We start from the raw sequence: 19,776 nt of genomic DNA, 5'->3' as shown, positions 1-19,776 counted from the left end.
AAAGATGTTTTGTCGACTAAAGCTTTCCTACAACTTTAAGTCATTACTTCTTTTGCAAGTTGTCATAAGAACCCTGAAATTACCGCTGAAAACATTTTATAAATTTATTCATCCATAGAGACTCCAATATTCCACAAGGGCAGGGACAGTGTGTTTTGCTCACCATTTTATCCACAAGCACACAGAATTGTGTCTACAGCCTATTAGGTGTTCAATAAATATTTGTGAACTTATTGATCAAAGACAAAACTACATTTAGTCAGAATCATCCAGTGAAAAGCATTTTGCATTTGATGACTAGTAGACTTAGATGAACAGTTTTAGGACCACCGCTAATTTTCCTTGGGTCATTAGAAACATCCCTTTAGGGCTGCGGAGGGAAAATCCAATCTGGCCGCTGCCCCACAGCCTCTTTCCTTTCCGTGCGTTTGCCTCCCCGTTCTGATGAAGGAGGAAATGGAGGCGGAAGAGCAGCAGGGATTTTCTTAGCCATTTTCTTACCAACAGAGGCCCAAGGAAGCAGCATTGCACTACACTGTGGGTTGTCTTTGCGAGGAAGTGGCATTGGGCAGAGATGCAGTTCAGCAAACTTATCATTGCAGCAATTTTGGAGCTAACTTTTCGACAGTGCAAGATCTAGAAATGTGTGCAAGACATGCGAAAAGAACCACCATTAACACTGAAGATGTGAAGCTCTTAGCCAGAAGGAGTAATTCACTGCTAAAATATATCACAGACAAAAGTGAAGAGCTTGCTCAGATTAACCTAGAACGAAAGGCACAGAAGACAAAGAAGAGGATGCAAACAAAAATGCAAAGGAGCCAGCAGAGGCAGGAGTACAGGAAAGTTAAGGATTAAACTCTCTCGCTGCTTGGAAAATGCAGCTTTCTGCAGGTAGAGCCACCTAGTATGTATATGGCCACAAAGGGAATTTTGAAGGGATAAATAGAGATTTTAAAAAAAGGCTAGATGGCTTTTTGTATTGTATTTTCCAAGTCGTTAACTGCAAACGCTGGTTTTAAAGAGAACTGGACACTCAAGCAAAATACTCTTACTCCCATGTCTCACTACAGCATATGCAAATTGTTTAGTTGAATGGTATATCGGAAATTATCGCAATTAAAATTGCGTGAGCAATTTGAAAGAAAAAGAAAAAAAGAAACATCTTTCATCTTTCAGAGTGTATTTCCTTATGTGTCAAACTGGAATATTTCTATCTGTCGCCAGCTCCCAGGGATGCTGCTAGAACCACGTGAGAGAGCGCGTTCACTTGCTCTACAAAAAGCGAAGGCAGGCACAGTTACCAGCCCAGCCAACCCAGGCCGCTTAAGGCCAACTACTTGGGGACCTCCACGTCACCTCGATATACACGGGACCACCCGTAACCCGTGAACTACGGAATCCCTAACCTCGCATCACTTGGCGGCTGCCCCGCAGATGCCCTAGGCGCCCCGAGGAAAGGCCGTGCCGGGGGGGGCGGTGGGGAATCGTGCCAGGCTGGCGGGCCGCCACAGACAGGGATACCGGGAGCAACAGCTCAGGGGTGAGGCCGGAAGTCCCATCCGACCTCGCGGGCAGCCAGCGCTAGGCCGATTCGAACTCGACCTTGTTTTGGCGTTGCTAGGAGACGCGGCTCCTGCGCGCCCCCAACAGGCCGGCGCCCGGGCGGCGCGCGGGAGGGGGCGGGGACTGTCGCGTGGAGCTGCTGGGCGAGCACCGTTAGGGCAGCCTGGCGCGCGGCGCCCGCCAGGCGCCCAGTCCTCCGCCATCGCCCACGCCTTCCTGGTGCCAGGGAACAGGTATCAGCGCGCCTCCCCAGCGGCTGGGAGAAACGTTGAGTGAAGCGAAGGAAGGACGGTTAGTCAGGTGAGCTGCGGCTGGGTGGGCTGCCGCGGCGGCCACGCCCTGTCGAGGGAGAAGAGCCGATTGTGTGCGGAGGGGCAGGGTGAAGGGATCCCGCTCCGGGGAAGGTGGGCTTACCCTAGCGGGCGCGCCAGGTCTCATCTCTAGCACCTCAGGGGCCCGCGCGGTCACAGCCGGCACCCTCGGGCCTGCGGACAAAGGGTTAACGCGTTGGCGGTGACTGCGGGCCCCGGATGTGAGAGCCTCAGGTTGGCGCCCTGGCTGCGCTGCAGGTGCGCCGGGCCGAACGGAGCCGGCAGCCTGGCGGTGACCTGACCGCCCGAGGCTCCCCTTCACCTGCAGCGGCTGCTCGGCTCCCTCCGAGAACGCCGCCTTTTCTAACTTAAGGGCAACAGGTGGTGCCGGTGGACCGAGAGAGAGCCCAGCTCCGCCGTGCTGGGAGTGGCAGTTACCCTCACCAATTACGGAGCGGGGGCGGGAGTTGCATGGCTACCCTGATGCGGGTGACCAATGGGATTTGGGATCATGGGTGGACCGGGAGGAGTGGGCGTGGTCGGAGTCTGAGTCCAAGGTTTCTAGTGCGATAACTGCCAGAGCTGCTTGGAGAGCTAAGCTGGAAAGACGTGGGGGTGCTTATCCCTGCGTGGAAACGCTTGCCAATGCTTTCTCATTTGGACCCAGACTCCGGATCGGGAGGTGAGAACGTTGTTATTTTGGAAGGGTTAGGAGGTAATAGTGATCTTGGGTATGCTGTTAAGTATGTGGAATTAGATTCCCAAGATAGGACTATCAGCTTATGAGTTTTCTGCCAAATAGGCACTTTGTGGTTATGGCCACTTAGACCACATACTGTTAACTGGGTTCTTTCCAGAATGAGGTCTTTGAGGTTTGGGGGCCCAGGAGAAAAACGTACATATTACTGCAATTTAAGTAAACCAGATAATTTCAATCACTGTTATTCCATCGTTTGTCTTGAATTGTGTGTGTTTTCATGTACGTTTCATATCTCGTCTGGTTTAGCGAAGCAAGTTGTTGTAAGTTCTTCGTGTTGTTTATTTTAGCAAAGTAGAGAAAACCTGTTTTAATGTATTATTTCAGGAGAATAACTTATTATTTCTTCCCTCTCCCAGCAGTCTTATAGCTGAATCAGCTACCAAGAGAAGTTCTAAAGCGAGAAGAGAAAAGCACTTCAATTTGGGACATTTATTTGCACCTGGAAATGGGGAATGGGCTATCAGACCAGACTTCTATCCTGTCCAGCCTGCCTTCATTTCAGTCCTTCCACATTGTTATTCTGGGTTTGGACTGTGCTGGAAAGACAACTGTCTTATACAGGCTGCAGTTCAATGAATTTGTAAATACCGTACCTACCAAAGGATTTAACACTGAGAAAATTAAGGTAACCTTGGGAAATTCTAAAACAGTCACGTTTCACTTCTGGGATGTAGGTGGTCAGGAGAAGTTAAGGCCACTGTGGAAGTCATATACCAGATGCACAGATGGCATTGTATTTGTTGTGGACTCTGTTGATGTCGAAAGGATGGAGGAAGCCAAAACTGAACTTCACAAAATAACTAGGATATCAGAAAATCAAGGAGTCCCTGTACTTATAGTTGCTAACAAACAAGACTTGAGGAACTCATTGTCTCTTTCAGAAATTGAGAAATTGTTAGCAATGGGTGAACTGAGCTCATCAACTCCTTGGCATTTGCAGCCTACCTGTGCAATCATAGGAGATGGCCTAAAGGAAGGACTTGAGAAACTACATGATATGATCATTAAAAGAAGAAAAATGTTGCGGCAACAGAAAAAGAAAAGATGAATATCAATACCTATTATATCTGTGTGGAGTAGGTTTTCTCTGGTCTGATTTTGACAAATAGAAGAGTGTCTACAACCTGGTTTGCCTGTCTGCCCTCCTGGATGCTATTAAAGCTTTGTTTTGTTGAACAATCAGATGCCCAACTCTGTTGCCTTGTGGAAGATGAGTAAATGCAGTGCTTCTTAAAGTGGTCTCTTCTCCCTACCCCACAAATCTTTTGGTACTAGCATTTGGGGAAGCCAAGCAAGGATAGGAAATTGACCAGAACACAGTTGTGGAAATTTGGCCTGAAGTTAGTGAAATAAAACTTTCAAGAGTGTCTGCCTAGTGTTTTGTGCTTATATCTTTTTGCGGGGGAAGCCTTTGCAAGAAAACTGCATACAAGGCTTTGTAATGATCAAGTGCTAATCGATGGAAATGTTAAGGTAGATTAACATATATGCAGTTATACTGATCACATTGGTCCAACCAGTCCTTTTTTGAAGTAAGGAACAAGGAGTATTTTTTAAGTTTTGGCCAAATGATTTTTGACGCTTTCTGGAATCAAGTAATTTAATGGTATAGCTTAATTCTAGACAATGTTTAAGTTGGTCTGCCTTTAATAAAAATAAGATATTTGGGGTGTATTCAAGTGCATGGATTAGTTTTCCTGACAAAGCATGTTTTGGTGTGTAGTCTTACTTTTTAGAAATAGCTATGCATCGTTCTACACAGGTTTAAAACAACTTTTTGGGGGATTTAGGGCTATTATAGAAATAGTTTGTTGTCAGAAGCACTTTCTCTTGAAGAACCTAAAATAATTGACTCATTCATAGTAAATATGGGCATGTAAACTAATAAATATGCACTGGATACATATATGGATTTATGAAGAAGGAAATTAATGATTTAGTCAAGAGGATGTAATTAAAATATGTGGTCTCTAAAATATTCCAGTTATGAGATATTTGCTTTATTAATATTTGCTGGCTGAAAACAAATGTGGTTTTTATATATTTTTGTAGTGTGTTGGGAAGAGCAAAAGCTTTATAAATATACCTGATGCGCTGTAGAATGAAAATGTAAAAGATGCGCTGTAGAATGAAAATGTAAAAGATACCCTGTATGTGTTCTGAGCTTTAATTTTTTTGTTTACAAATTGAACAGTATTACATGGGCTGTCCAGTCCTGATTATAGAGAGGAAGAAATGGTAACAGTATGGCAGATAAGAATTACAATTATAGAAAATGAGGGGAAAGTAACAAACCTGTTTTATGAAAATTCAGTGGTGCTGTTTACATTGGATAAAAAGCTCTATAAGGAGGAAAGACCTTTATCTAATTCTTATCTACAGATAGAGACTTACTTCCAGTGACCATATATTACTAAATCAGCTTATTTTTTATGTCTAAAGCAACAGCTGTTGGTTCTGAAAAATCACTGAAAGAAATGCATTTTGCTAGCAGGATTTGTTTTGGCTTTGTTTTTTGTTTTTTGTTTTTTTGGTTTTTTTTAGTGGCATAACTGAGTGTTTGGAACCTTGATTCTTGTGTCACACAAAATGAATGAAGTAGCTTCATGTGGAGACTTCATATGTTAAATATTCCTGCACTAGTGATGGTCACTTAGAATGTTTATAGAAATGTGGATAATTACTACCAATAAACTGCTTGAGGCACTAGGAGAACAGTATTAGATTTTGAATTTTAATGTATTTCCACTTTTGCTGAAGCTTTTAATTAGATGTGAAATAACAACTGACCAGCTAGGCTGTTTAGTCCCATAGTAGTTTAGATCTGCTTAGATGTGACAGGCATTGAAGGCTATTTTCTTTTTTCTTTTTTTTTCTCCCTTCACTGGTAATGAAATCATGGTATCTGCTGCAAACATGAGTAGATCCATGATGGATTAATAAAGCTTGCTGGAAAAAAAAAATCAGTGTATCAATTAGATTTTTCAGTTTGCCTGTACTTTCTGTCTACCTACTATATAAAATAGTGCTGTTTTTAACTATTTCAAAAGCTTGTGTGTTGACCCTTTGTAGCCTAAGAACGTAAGCAAATTAATGTTATCTAAGTTTTTCATATTTAATGGGCAAAAACAAAGACAAAATGGCATGAACACTGTACAAACTGATTTATAGAAGACAATTTCAGCTATAAAACCCATCATAAGATTTTCTAGCATGCTAAGTTCAAGTTTCCTACCCCCTATTCTAGTTAGTAGCACCATAGGATAATGAGTCTTTAAATCCTGAAGAGTTTAGACTATGCTTTTATATCTAGTTTTCTATTATGGTGCACCTTTTCTAGTGCATATTTCTAAAATATTTTCTTGTATTTGAAGTTACTTGGTTTAATACAAAATATTAAGGACTGCTCAACTGAATCCAAATTAATATCAAAGAACAAAGTTTAAGAAAAAACCTTTTGATAAAGATAATTAATTTTAAAAATGTGCAGAGTTCTTAAAATGGCTTATAAATGGTGTTCTTAAACCATCAGAAGTTTACTAAGACTTAATCATGGAAAAATGAATTAAATATTGGGAGACAATAAATGAAGTTATTAATATATGTATAAGAAGAATTACTAGTCTGTAAATGAATGATGGTTCATGAACAGAGGGAAAGGCATAGACTTTGTTTGTACAAGGCAATTTTTTTTTCTTTTTGAGACGAAGTCTTGCTCTCTTGCCCAGGCTGTAGTGTGGTGGCACAATCTTAGCTCACTACAACCTCTGCCTCCTGTGTTCAAGTGATTCTCCTGTCTTAGCTTCCCAAGCAGCTGAGATTACAGGTACACCATCACGCCCAGCTAATTTTTATTTTTAATAGAGGGGGTTTCACCATGTTGGCCAGGCTGTTCTCAAACTCCTGACCTCAGGTGATCCTCCTGCCTCAGCCTCCCAAAGTGCTGGGATTACAGAAATTAGCCACCATGCCCAGCCTGTACAAGGCATTTGACACAAGGATTGTTCCATTAATACTTCATGGTGATGTTGAAGGAAATCTTTGGTATTTCAAGGTTCTATTTAACATAACAATTTCCTCTGTAATGTAAACAGTGATTTCATCAGCGATAATAAAGATGCAAAAAAAATGTTTTATCAAACTTTAGATGATGTAAAACAGCATTCAGCTGATGCAATTGAGAATCTTGAGTACACCATCATTTGAAGCTGGAATTTTACCTTTAAGGTCTAAATTTGGCAGAACATTCTGGAAATAGATCCTGGTGTTATGGAATACTAGAGTGTCTAAGCCTTAATATGAACCAATATAAGGTGCCAATGCAGGCCGGGCGCGGTGGCTCAAGCCTGTAATCCCAGCACTTTGGGAGGCCGAGACGGGCGGATCACGAGGTCAGGAGATCGAGACCATCCTGGGTAACACAGTGAAACCCCGTCTCTACTAAAAATACAAAAACTTAGCCGGGCGAGGTGGCAGGCGCCTGTAGTCCCAGCTACTCGGGAGGCTGAGGCAGGAGAATGGCGTAAACCCGGGAGGCGGAGCTTGCAGTGAGCTGAGATCCGGCCACTGCACTCCAGCCTGGGTGACAGAGCGAGACTCCGTCTCAAAAAAAAAAAAAAAAAAAAAAAAAGGTGCCAATGCAGAATCATAATGTTAATATTAAAATCTATGAAGATCAGAAGTAATAGTCTCAACAAAACACAGCCAGAGTATGTATCCAATTCTGTTCGTGCATATTAAAAATAAGGGAATACCTGTACAGGAAGCTAGTTTAGGAGGATGTTAAATGTACTGGCTAAAGACATGAGCTTTGGAGTCAGATCAGTGTTCAAATCCTGGCTCTCCCATTATTACACATGACCTTTTAGCAAATTCCTTGAAACTTAGGATGAGAATGCCCTCCTGGTTAAATGACTGTCTCATAATTTTGAGAGGTTTGAAATAACGTGTATAAACTTTCACATATTGCCAAGCATTTGATAAAAACTGACCTATTGTTAACCAGTAGGAATCAATATGTTTATTATTTCATCTGGGGCAATTTACTTGCAGCCTTAGTTTCTTAATTTGTAATGTGAGGATTATATCTACCATTGGGGTATAACCTTGATTTAAAAGGATTAAATCAAGCAATGATATTTAGCAGAGTAACTGACACTTAAGCATTCAATGGATAGTTTTTTTATTTTTGTTTTTGTTTTTGTGAGAAAGAGTCTCGTTCTGTCACCCAGGCTAGAGTGCAGTGGCTCAATGTCGGCTCACTGCAAGCTCAGCCTCCCGGGTTCAGGCCATTCTCCTGCCTCAGCCTCCCAAGTAGCTGGGACTACAGGCGCCAGCCACCACGCCCGGCTAATTTTTTCTGTTTTTTAGTAGAGAGTAGAGATGGGGTTTCACCGTGTTAGCCAGGAAGGTCTCAATCTCCTGACCTTGTGATCCGCCTGCCTTAGCCTCCCAAAGTGCTGGGATTATAGGCGTGAGCCACCGCGCCTGGCCCATGGATAGTTATTAATAGCCAGAATACTTTATGATCGATGTATTTAAAGAAAATACTTGTTTTGGCGGGGGAATGACTATAACATGGTGAACTCATACATGTCACAAAATGGCAACTTGGTGGAACTTGGTGAAAGTCTAAATATGCTGAACTCCCTTGAAATATGGATCATTTCCTTAGGTTTCTAAAGTACCAATTTATTGTACAATATTATCCTACCTTTCCCTGTAAGAGACAAAATTTAATTTAAAATCTCAGTTATTTTCTGGTGTAGACATACATCAAAATACAATACCTCACTTTTCAGACATTAAAATTTGAAACTATACATTATGGTTCTTCAAAATGCCTCAAGATTGTTATCTATAATTCACAAATGTTTTCTAATAGTAAGAATCTGTATGCCAACATTTAATGGAAATTTGCAGTATCTGTGGGCACATCTGGTTGGTGATGGTGGTTGTGTTTGGGGGTGATTATGTGTGCTGTGTTGTTTTCCAGTTACTTTCAGTCTTTTGTCTCGTTTTATGTCTCCTGTTTATGTTGCTCTGAAGTGGCGATTACCTGTATTAGTGGTTGAAGAGAGATGTTGAAGTTGATTCATTTCAATGAAGGTCTACCTTTAGATAAAATCTTAACTTTTTATTATGACAGATTTCAACCTTATACAAGAGTAGAATAATATAACAAACACCCAAGTATCTGTCATCTAGTTGCAGTAGTTATCAACTCAGGGTCAATCTGGTTTCCTTTATACTTCCATTCACTTCCTTCCATGACACCTTCCTTTTCCCTCTACTTCTAGATTATTTTGAAGTGAGTTCTGGAAATTACATTTTATTTATAAATATTTTGGTATATGTGTCTAAAAGATATTCACTTAAAAATTTTCACTATCACATGTAAAAAAATATATACTTCTTCAAAATAACCAAATATCCATCCAGTGTTTAGAGTTCTATTATTATTATTATTATTATTATTTGAGACAGTCTTGCTCCTTTCAACCAGGCTGGAGTGCAATGGCACGATCTCGGTTAACTGCAACCTCATTCTCCCGGGTTCAAGCAATTCTCCTGCCTCAGCCTCCCCAATAGCTAGGATTACAGACATGCGCCACCATGCGGGGCTAATTTTTGTATTTTTAGTGGATACAAGGTTTCACCATGTTGGCCAGGCTGGTCTTGAACTCCTGACCTCATGATCCGCCCAAAGTGCTGGGATTGCAGGCGTGAGAATACAGAAAATTAGCTGGGCATGGTGGCGCATGCCTGGAGTCCCAGCTACTCAGGAGGCTGAGGCAGGAGGATTGCTTGAACCCAGGAGGCAGAGGTTGCAGTGAGCCAAGATTGCGCCATCGCCCTCTAGCCTGGGCGATGAGAGCAAAACTCCATCTCAAAAAAAAAACTGTATATATATATATATACACACATATATATATATATTTGATATTTTTCTATCTCTTGCAACTTATTATTCCCATTTATGCATAAATTGTCTCATCTTTAGAGAGAACTGAGTCTTTTTCACACAACCCTAGTAATTTTGGATGGCTTTTTTGATTTCTCATTTACCACAAAGTCCCTATCTTAACCTGTACATTTCCTGTCCCAGATCTGTTTTCCTAGGATGCCAGGTTCCTTGTATTAGGAAATGGTATTTAGAGTCCACAGTCTATACTACTGGATTTGTCATTGTTTCTAGGCCTTTTCAGTGGATAGTACTAGAACTCTATTTTTTTAAGATTAGATACATTATTAATTCACAGTGATAACTCCAATTCAAAGATTTACATTCAGAATGATAAGGCATTTTTTTAGTTTCAGCGATATTCTCTCTTTTCACTCACACCAAAAATACTAATTATGAGCAACACACATTTGCTTATTTGCTTTATTCCACTTTAATCTCAATGCAATACTACTGTCAACAATTGGATGACTGGTAGTCATTTAAGAATATTGTAGTTACCTTTGTCCTTTAGGTATATCTCACTGGAGATAAATTCTTGTATTTTAAGGTCACTTAGAATTGTTATTTTCTGTGGGACTATGTTTTAGGTATATTTGTTTCACAAAATCTCTTATTTGTAGAAATGTTGACTCTGATTTATCTAATATATACAGTTCTTCAAGTATATTTAAATACTCAATTTGGGATAAAAAATTTTACACAGAATACTTTAGGAACCTCTCTTTTATAAATTGATATACATGAATGTTTTCCACAATTATGAGGAATTTTTTCTAGGCAATATTTTTCTTTTCAGTTCAAGCAGTAGAATTGTTTTGTGAAAATTCAAGTAATTTATATGGAAGACATCTGATATATAACAGGCCTCTGATAGAAAAAGAACTCTTACTTTCCTGTTGCAACTCTTTGTAATGTCAACGAGAATCTGAATATTTGTTTTATGGGGTTTTTTCTTTGTTACTTTTTGGTGCAGAAACTGAATAACTAAACAGCATGTGATTAGAAATTGTGGGCATCCAGTGGGCTGAAGTATTTCTTAAGTATTCAAATGAAAAGTGCTTGTTTCCCTTAATCTATCATCTACCTGTAGATACCCAGAAATGAGTGAGTGACAAAATGGAGTTCCCTAGAATGACATTTTTCTAAACCGGCTATACTTCAGAATGACTTAAGGAGCTCTTGAGATTCCTACACTTCACTTCAGACATTTTGAATGGAATCTTTAGGAAATGGGCCCAGTAATTTATATTCCAACTCTTTGTAGGATGTCTTTTAAACATACCTAGATCAGCCAGATTTAAAAACCGTTGCTTTGGAACTTAAAAATTGTGGGCTGGGGATGCCAGAGGGATAATACTTTTAGTGGCAGGAATAAAGGGATCATAAATAGAACTGGCCTAGGAAAACATTACCTGTCTTAGACCCTTTTCTTCTATATAGTGGAACGTTTTTCATTGGCTTGACATTTATGTCATAATAACAAAACTGAGAATGCTGTCTGATCCAGGGATGTCTCAGATCACATGGCTTAGGGGAAATCTGAGTAACCCCAGGGAAAGGCAATATGGAATAGACACTTTTCATTTTACCAATTTTATATATATTGTAGGCTTAATAGGTGATATCTTAGAAATTTACAAGTAGTCCTGCCCATCTCACAAGAGACCAGTTAAAGCTTTAGAGATGAAGTTCTATTAATAACTAGTGCCTACGGTGTTTTTTCTGTAACCCTTTTGAGAACTTTGAATGTCACAGGTTTCAATGATCGTAGCCAATTATTTTGAGGACTAGCAGATATGGTAAGGAAAAATCAAAGACCTATGACAGTAGGAATACTTGAAGAAAATGGGCAGATCCAAATGGCCTATAACCAATAGACTAAGCCCAAGATACATTTGATTTATCAAATAAGCAAAACACCTTCAGTCTATTCTATAGAGAAAGAATGGTCCTTCTTGCTTGATCAATCTGTCAGCAGCTCCTCATGTTAGAAACTGGGTGTTTCTTTTAAATTATACAGGTAGAGTATTGATATGTATTAGCTGTGTAACTTAATGCAAGCTACTTAATTTCTCTTAGCTGCAGCCTTTTCACCTTTAAATGGCGACATTCTCTCTCTTACAAGTTTATTTATGAAGGAAGCTTTATGAGTCATCTGGCATGATTTCTAGTAAGTAGATCAAACATTCACTCAAGTATGTGAATACCTCATGCTGCCGGGTGTTTAGAATATAGCAATCACCAAAACAGAGAAGGGTAGTTTGTCTCTTTCCTGCTCTAGAGTGTAAGCTCCGCAAGGACCAGGTATTTATCCATTGCCATATCCCTAACTCTTATGAACTACACAGCACATACTAAACACTCACATATGTGCATAGTTAACAAATAAATGAAACTTAATTCTAAAGTGATATCAGACAAAAGTTAGTAAAATAAAAAATGTGAAAAGTGCTATCAAGGAAACAGAGGGCTAAGGATGAGAAAACAATAGGGGTGACTTTCATTGGATAAAGTAGTTGGAGATTTTTCTTATTTATCTAAAGAGCTATGGAAAGAGTAGAAGAAAGAGCATCTCAGGCAGAGGGAACTTTACGTGCAAGGGCCCTGAGATGGAAAATCACTGAACCAAGTAGACTAAGTATGCTTAGAACTGTTGAGCAATTGAGAGAATGGCAGGATATGAAGTTGCAAAATCAGAATATAGCATTTATCTGTCTGACAATTGTATCTTTAATGATAGTTTGCTTTTACTTAGTCTTTATATATTTAGTTACAAATTACTGATATTTTGTTTAAACCTACCACATTTTTCCATTTGACCATTTGTTATTTTTATGTCCTTTCTTTCTTTTAGATTTATTAAGTCTTTTTTATTCTTACCCTATCCCCATTGTTATACATTCTTTTACTATTCTTTTTGTTATTCCACAGTTACAGCAGACATCCTTTTTTTTTTTTTTTTTTTGAGATGGAGTCTCGCTCTGTCGCCCAGGCTGGAGTGCAGTGGCCGAATTTCTGCTCACTGCAAGCTCCGCCTCCCGGGTTTACGCCATTCTCCTGCCTCAGCCTCCGGAGCACCTGGGACTACAGGCGCCTGCCACCTCGTCCGGCTAGTTTTTTGTATTTTTAGTAGAGACGGGGTTTCACCGTGTTAGCCAGGATGGTCTCGATCTCCTGACCTCGTGATCTGCCCGTTTCGGCCTCCCAAAGTGCTGGGATTACAGGCTTGAGCCACCGCGCCCGGCCGCATACGTCCTTGACTGACTAAAGCTTAATGTAAATTAGTACATTTACCACTTCTACTTTTTGGACAATATAAAAACATAAAGCTTTTTAAAATTGTATTTGCCACCCTCCCCCACCCGCCTCCCCCTGTGATATATAGGCTTTTTATTTTATTTTTTATTTTTATTTTTTTGAGACAGAGTCTTGCACTGTGGCCCAGGCTGGAGTGCATTGCCACAGTGTAGGCTCACTGCAACCTCCACCTCCAGGGTTCAAGCGATCCTGCCTCAGCCTCCCGAGTAGCTGGGACTGCAGGCGTGTGCCACCACACCCAGCTAATTTTTGTATTCTTAGTAAAGATGGGATTTCACCATGTTGACCAGGCGGGTCTCAAACCCCTGACCTCATGATCTGCCCGCCTTGGCCTCCCAAAGTGTTGGGATTACAGGCGTGAGCCACCACACCCCGTGGGCTTTTGTTTATGAATTTTTAGCTCAACGCATTTAAGATCCTCAAGACATGACTATTATTACTTTTTGCATATTTATCCTTTCTGTACTAATTTTTTTTCTTGAATCTCTATAGGTTTATTAGAACTAAAATCTAGCAAAACTTTAATTTTGGAATCTGCGATCATTTTTCTTCTGTCTGAAGAACTTCCTTTAGTGTTTTCTCAGTATAGATTCTAAAGACAGAGTCTTTCCTTTTTGGTTTCCGAAAAGATTTATTTAGTTTTATTTTTAAGTGATATTTTCACTGTGTACAGAATTTCAAGGTTGGCATTCGTTTTCTTTTAGTACAGTTGATCATTGAACAAGGAGGGCATTAGGAGCACTGACCCCTACACAGCTGAAAATTTGTGTGTACCTTTTGACTCCCTTAATTTTTTGTTGTTGTTGTTGTTGTTGTTTGTTTTTGTTTTTTGAGATAGAGTCTCGCTCTGTCACACAGGCTGGAGTGCAATGGTGCGATCTTGGCTCACTGCAACCTTCGCCTCCTGGGTTCAAGTGATTCTCCTGCCTCAGCCTCCTGAGTAGCTAGGACTACAGGTGGGCACCACCACACCGAGCTAATTTTTGCATTTTTAGTAGAGACGGGGTTTCACCATGTTGGCCAGGCTGGTCTCGAATTCCTGACCTCGTGATCCACTCATCTCGGCCTCCCAAAGCGCTGGGATTACAGGCATGAGCCACCGTACCTGGCCCACTCCCGTAAAAATTTAACCGCTAATAACCTATGGTTGGCCAGAAGTCTTACTGATAACAAACAGAAAATTAACACATAATTTGTATGTTATTTGTATTATATGCTGTATTCATACAATAAAGTAAGCTAGAGAAAAGAAAATGGTATTGAGAAAATTATAAGGAAGAGAAAATAGGTGACATAAGTACTGTGCTGTATTGATCAATACTGTAAGCTTATGTCATGTGTCTTCAAGATGAATAGTTTGCCTGAAATAGTGGGCAACCACAGCTTCAGACCTCAATCTATGGTGTATATCCAAATATTCAACTTTTCCTTTTAATGTCATAACTTTTCTCCACTTCTTTTTTTTGAGACGGAGTCTCACTCTGTCGCCCAGGCTGGAGTGCAGTGGTGCCATCTCAGCTCACTGCAAGCTCCGCCTCCCAGGTTCATGTCATTCTCCTGCCTCAACCTCCCGAGTAGCTGGGACTACAGGTGCCCGCCACCACGTCCTGCTAATTTGTTGTATTTTTAGTAGAGACGGGGTTTCACCGTGTTAGCCATGATGGTCTCCATCTCCTGACCTCGTGATCCACCCGCCTCGGCCTGCCCAAGTGCTGGGATTACAAGCGTGAGCCACTGCATCCGGCCCTTTTCTCTGCTTCTTGAGCGCAGTTCCAGCACCCCTTGGGGCACTTCGTATGATTCCCATGTTTCTTATTCAAGGTTTAGGGTATTGCACCAGACACAGTGAAAAAACAAGTGAGAACCGTGAGGGATCACTTTTTACTGTAATATGCAATTTACTGGAGAGACAACTGCTCGCATGGTAATAATTAGCGTAGCATGACTTTTTTTTCTTCTTCTTTTTTGAGACAGAGTCTTTCTGTCGCCCAGGTTGGAGTGTAGTGGCGCAATCTCGGCTCACTGCAACCTCTCCCTCCTGGTTTCAAGCGATTCTCTGCCTCTGCCTCCCAAGTAACTGGGATTCCAGGAGTGCATCACCGTGCCGGGCTAATTTTTGCATTTTTTGGTAGAGATGGGGTTTCCTCTTGTTGACCTCCACCCACCTAAGCCTCACAGATTGCTGGGATTACAAGTGTGAGCATGACACAACATTTTAAGTGTATACTTGCAACACTTGAGCTTACTGCAATAGCCACAGCAGGTGGCTACGAAATTGTTACAGTAGTAAGATAGGTACTATAATGAATTTGAAGCAGTTATGATTGAATACTGCATCTTTATTTTTGTTTTAAGTTTCTGTCAACAGCAAATGGTGTCATGTATGGTCTGTAAATGTGTGAGAGAAAGTTTTGGTAAATTTTAACTTTTTATAAAAGATGTGTATATTTTAGGATGGTAAATAATAAAATAGACTATGTCTACATATATTTTATGCATTCGTGACATACTTTTTAAAAAAATTTTTGCTATTTCTAGGTGATGCAGTTCATCTGTGAGTTTTTCAAATTGCTCCAAATCTCCAAAAAATTTTCCAATATATTTTCTGAGAAAAAATTTGCATGTAAGTGGACCCATGCATTTCAAATCTGTGTTTTTCCAGCATCAGGTGTACTTTAAAGTATGTCAGGAGAGTGGGGATAAAAAAATTCAAAGTATTTTTTTGAGAAAGTGAGCTATCCTCTCACTCAACAGCAATAATCACAGACAGAAGATTTCTGTGACCAAATGTGTGGGGATTTCTTCCCACCAGCAAGCAAGCAAGCAATCAATTCTGCAGCAGAAATCACCTAGGTGTCCTCCAATTCAAGTCAATTCTGACACTATTTTCCTTCACATAAAACCACAGATTGAAGCCAGGTGCGGTGGCTCACACCTGTAATCTCAGGACTTTGGGAGGCTGAGGCAGGCAGATCACCTGAGGTCAGGGGTTCAAGACCAGCCTGGCCAACATGATGAAACCCCATCTCTACTAAAAATACAAAAATTAGCTGGGCATGGTGGCAGGCACCTGTAATCCCAGCTACTTAGGAGGCCGAGGCAGGAGAATTGCTTGAACATGGGAGGCAGAGGTTGCAGTGAGCCGCGATGTGCCACTGTACTCCAGCCTGGGCGACAAGAGTGAAACTCTGTCTCAAAAAGAAAAAAAAAAAAAACACAGATTGAGGGCTCAGTGCCCAAGACCACCCCTGACCCTCATCAGTCACAAGTCTGGGCCTGTGGAACTTCTGACCTACCAGCTTCAATGTAGAGTTTCCACACTCTCTCTTTGGATTTAACTTGCTAGAGCGGCTTGCAGAATTCAGGGAAACTGAATATATGTTTATCAGTTTATTTATTTCCTTGCTTTTTTTTTCTCCTGCTTTTGTTGCACCCTTCAAGGAAAGAGGCCACCATAAGGCCGAGCTGAGGTACCAAGGGACCTTTTTTCTCTCTTCCCATTGCAAAAGTCACACAAATGAAGCCAGGTGTAACTATACAGAGCCAAGAGAGTCATTTACTGGTTTATTACAAAGGAGATTACAAAGGATGTAGGTGAAGAAATTCACAGGGCAAGGTATGGAGGAAGAGGTTCAGGGTGTCCATGCCCTCCCTGACCACCAACCTCCAGGAGCCTCCAATGCGTTCAGCTATTCAGAAGCTCTCGAAACCCAGTCTTCTTGTGTCTTTTATGGAGGCTTCATTGGATGGGCATAAACGACAGCTGTATAGAAATGTGATTAGACACAAAACATATGATCTAATACTAATAAGCTGAGTCTTAGATAGATAGACCAGCAAGGTCTATCTGTTCAGATTCTTTTTGTCCTCTCTCTGCTGCATTCTTTCCTCCAAGGAATGGGGCAGGACCCCTTCTGAAATGGGGATCTTGTGGCCTACAATCACATAAGATAAGTCAGAGAATTTCTTTATGGCCAGCTCCAAGACAGAAAGGCAAGGAAGTTTTCTGACTTTGAAAGAGGAGGAGCAGATGAAAGGAGGCAGGAGGTAAGAAAGAGAGATTCTGTTTTCTGAGGCCTGTATCTGAGGTTTTAAGTGCCCCAACATTATAACTAAAGACTGTAACAAGGGATATGGGAGTTATAAGCCAGAAACTATGGACAAAAACATATATATAGATAGATATTATAATATCTATTTATATATATTCTCATTATTTCACACATGTCATCTATTTTCTTCTTGTTTCCATTGTTTTTGCTGGGAGGTCAGCTGTTAGTCTGTTTTTTGCTCTTGTGAAGGTAATACGTCTTTTATTCTCTGGTTGCTTATAAGATTTTTCTTTTTTTTTTTTTTTAGCTTTTGCAGTGGGACTATGTGTCCAGGGGTGGTTTTCTTTGTACTCTTTAGAGCTTTGTAGAGCTTCTTGAATACATGACTTGAAGCACCTGTCAGATAACATCAACATCTAGGTATCTATGGGTCTGTCTCTTATTTTAATCAACTTTTGCCCTTTTACATTTCTTCTTTTTATCTGATTGACTGCCAAACATTGTAAATAAAAATTGTAGGCCGGGCGCGGTGGCTCAAGCCTATAATCCCAGCACTTGGGGAGGCCGAGACAGGCGGATCATGAGGTCAGGAGATCAAGACCATCCTGGCTAACACGGTAAAACCCTGTCTCTACTAAAAATACAAAAAACTAGCTGGGCATGGTGGCGGGCGCCTGTAGTCCCAGCTACTCAGGAGGCTGAGGCAGGAGAATGGTGTAAACCCGGGAGGCGGAGCTTGCAGTGAGCTGAGATCTGGCCACTGCACTCCAGCCTGGGCGACAGAGCGAGACTCCGTCTCAAAAAAAAAAAAAAAAAAAAAAAAAAAAAAAAAATTGTAGTTGCGATTTGAGGCTCAGTAGGGTGTTATCTTTCCCCAGAAAGATTTTGCTTTTGTTATTGGCAGAAAGGGTTGAGTTAGATCATCTCTCTGGGTTTGATTTATTTCAGATCTTTCCCCCACATTTTCACTTTCTTTCTAGCTTTCTGATGCCTTCAAACAGTTAAAAAACAAAAATTGTCTAGTTTTTCCAGTTCTCTCAACTGGTAGATTGTTCTGGAACAGTAAAAAATAAATTTTATTCTAAAAACAATATGAAGATACTAAAAAGTTTTAAGAATTGACATAACCTGATTTCCATTTTAAAATGACCTTCAATTAATTAATTGTTTTGCCATATCTTTCCTTAAAATGTCCCCAAAGCTTTCTTTTACCTACATTTCTATTGTTATCATCCTGGTCTAAACTCTATCTAAGTCACTAACTTGGATTATTGTTTTTTGTATTTTTTGGTTTTGAGACTGAGTCTCTCTGTCGCCCAGGCTGGAGTGCAGTGGCATGATGTCGGCTCACTGCAACCTCTGCCTCCCGGGTTCAAGCAATTCTCCTGCCTCAGCCTCCTGAGTAGCTGGGATTACAGGTGCATGTCACCACGCTTGGCTAATTTTTGTATTTTTAGTAGAGACGAGGTTTCACCATGTTGTTAAGGCTGGTCTCAAACTCCTGACCTTGTGAGCAGCCTGCCTTGGCCTCCCAAAGTGCTGGGATTACAGGCATGAGCCACCGCACCTGGCTGAATTATTGTTTTTATCTCACTTTCTTGGTTTCCTGAAAATCATCTAACATATTGAGGCTAGATTCTTTATTCAGAGATTTGGTTTCTTTTATGTCTAGATTTGCAAATTAAAAATAGCTATGAAGATCATGTGTGGTGGCTTATGCTTGTAATCCCAGCATTTTGGGAGGACAAGGCAGGTGGATCACTTGAAGTCAGGAGTTCAAGAGCAGCCTGGGCAACATGGAGAAACCCCATCTCTACTAAAAATACAAAAAGTAGCTGGCTGTGGTGGCACACACCTGTAATTGCAGGTATTTGGGTGGCTGAGGCATGAGATTTGCTTGAATGGGTGACACAAAGGTTGCAGTGAGCTGAGGTCATGCCACTACCACCAGCCTGGGCAACTGAGAGAGACTGTCTCAAAAAAGAAAAAGCGATGGGATTTTTAAAGTAGCACTATTAGTCACACAGAAAACCAAATCAACTTAAGGTGATTAAGTAACTTGCTGAAAGTTATACGGTTAAGGCAGAGCTACCTGTTGAATCTAGGTCTCTTTAATTTTAGAACTTATATCAATTATTTCATATTATAGCTATGCATTCAAATTATATTCTCTTTAAATGAAGCAGCATTTATATTCTTTTGTTGCTAAAAAAAATCTTAAAATGTAAATAATAATAAAAAGTTAAAACTTTTATCATTTGTGCTCATTGACGTCAAAGTTGCTTGAGCTGAAGTTGACTAAAGAGTTTTTCAGCCGGGCGCGGTGGCTCAAGCCTGTAATCCCAGCACTTTGGGAGGCCGAGACGGGCGGATCACAAGGTCAGGAGATCGAGACCATCCTGGCTAACACGGTGAAACCCCGTCTCTACTAAAAAATACAAAAAGCTAGCCGGGCGAGGTGGCGGGCGCCTGTAGTCCCAGCTACTCGGGAGGCTGAGAAAGGAGAATGGCGTAAACCCGGGAGGCGGAGCTTGCAGTGAGCTGAGATCCGGCCACTGCACTCCAGCCTGGGCGACAGAGCGAGACTCCGTCTCAAAAAAAAAAAAAAAAAAAAAAGAGTTTTTCGAACCAAGTGACTGGTGCTTTCAGAATGTCAGAAACCATTCTGGAAATGAGGCCATCCAGGAGGAAACCCTTCTCTGTGAACGTCTGGTTTTTTGTTTTTTGTTTTTTTTTTTTTGTATTTTCTTTTTTTCAATTAGAGATTCAGGGCTTTAAAATCCCATAAATAAAAAGTCCTGG

General features: G+C 40.8%; 1 protein-coding gene, 1 non-coding gene and 1 pseudogene across 6 annotated transcripts; 2 read left to right on the top strand and 1 right to left on the bottom strand.

Moving 5' to 3' along the window:
* Positions 1-438: 438 nt before the first annotated feature.
* Positions 439-851, top strand: LOC123572336 (centromere protein S pseudogene; annotated as a pseudogene).
* An 833-nt stretch (positions 852-1,684) lies between these two features.
* On the top strand, positions 1,685-7,794 carry ARL4A (ARF like GTPase 4A). 5 transcript variants are annotated; one of them, XR_012433220.1, is made up of 3 exons: positions 2,456-2,559; positions 2,997-6,950; positions 7,269-7,794. XR_012433220.1 is itself a non-coding variant. In XM_005550093.5 (2 exons), exon 2 carries the CDS (start codon positions 3,083-3,085, stop codon positions 3,683-3,685), a length of 603 nt encoding a protein of 200 aa, XP_005550150.1. In that variant the 5' UTR covers positions 1,685-1,866; positions 2,997-3,082; the 3' UTR covers positions 3,686-5,600. The 5 variants fall into 5 exon arrangements, 4 of the variants coding, with proteins under 4 accessions (XP_005550150.1, XP_005550149.1, XP_005550151.1 ...); XM_005550093.5 differs by lacking the exons at positions 2,456-2,559; positions 7,269-7,794 and adding an exon at positions 1,685-1,866 and having other exon boundaries at positions 2,997-5,600; XM_005550092.5 differs by lacking the exons at positions 2,456-2,559; positions 7,269-7,794 and adding an exon at positions 1,685-1,866 and having other exon boundaries at positions 2,994-5,600.
* Positions 7,795-16,344: 8,550 nt separating this feature from the next.
* On the bottom strand, positions 16,345-16,475 carry LOC123572634 (small nucleolar RNA SNORA64/SNORA10 family). Its single transcript, XR_006697187.2, has one exon. It is a non-coding gene; the product is annotated as a small nucleolar RNA SNORA64/SNORA10 family (small nucleolar RNA).
* Positions 16,476-19,776: the final 3,301 nt, after the last annotated feature.

Source organism: Macaca fascicularis, chromosome 3, assembly GCF_037993035.2.
Source record: "Macaca fascicularis isolate 582-1 chromosome 3, T2T-MFA8v1.1".
In the NCBI taxonomy this organism is placed as follows: domain Eukaryota; kingdom Metazoa; phylum Chordata; class Mammalia; order Primates; family Cercopithecidae; genus Macaca; species Macaca fascicularis.
The sequence above is the reverse complement of the archived record's forward strand: the minus strand, read 5'-3'. Positions and strand labels throughout refer to the sequence as shown.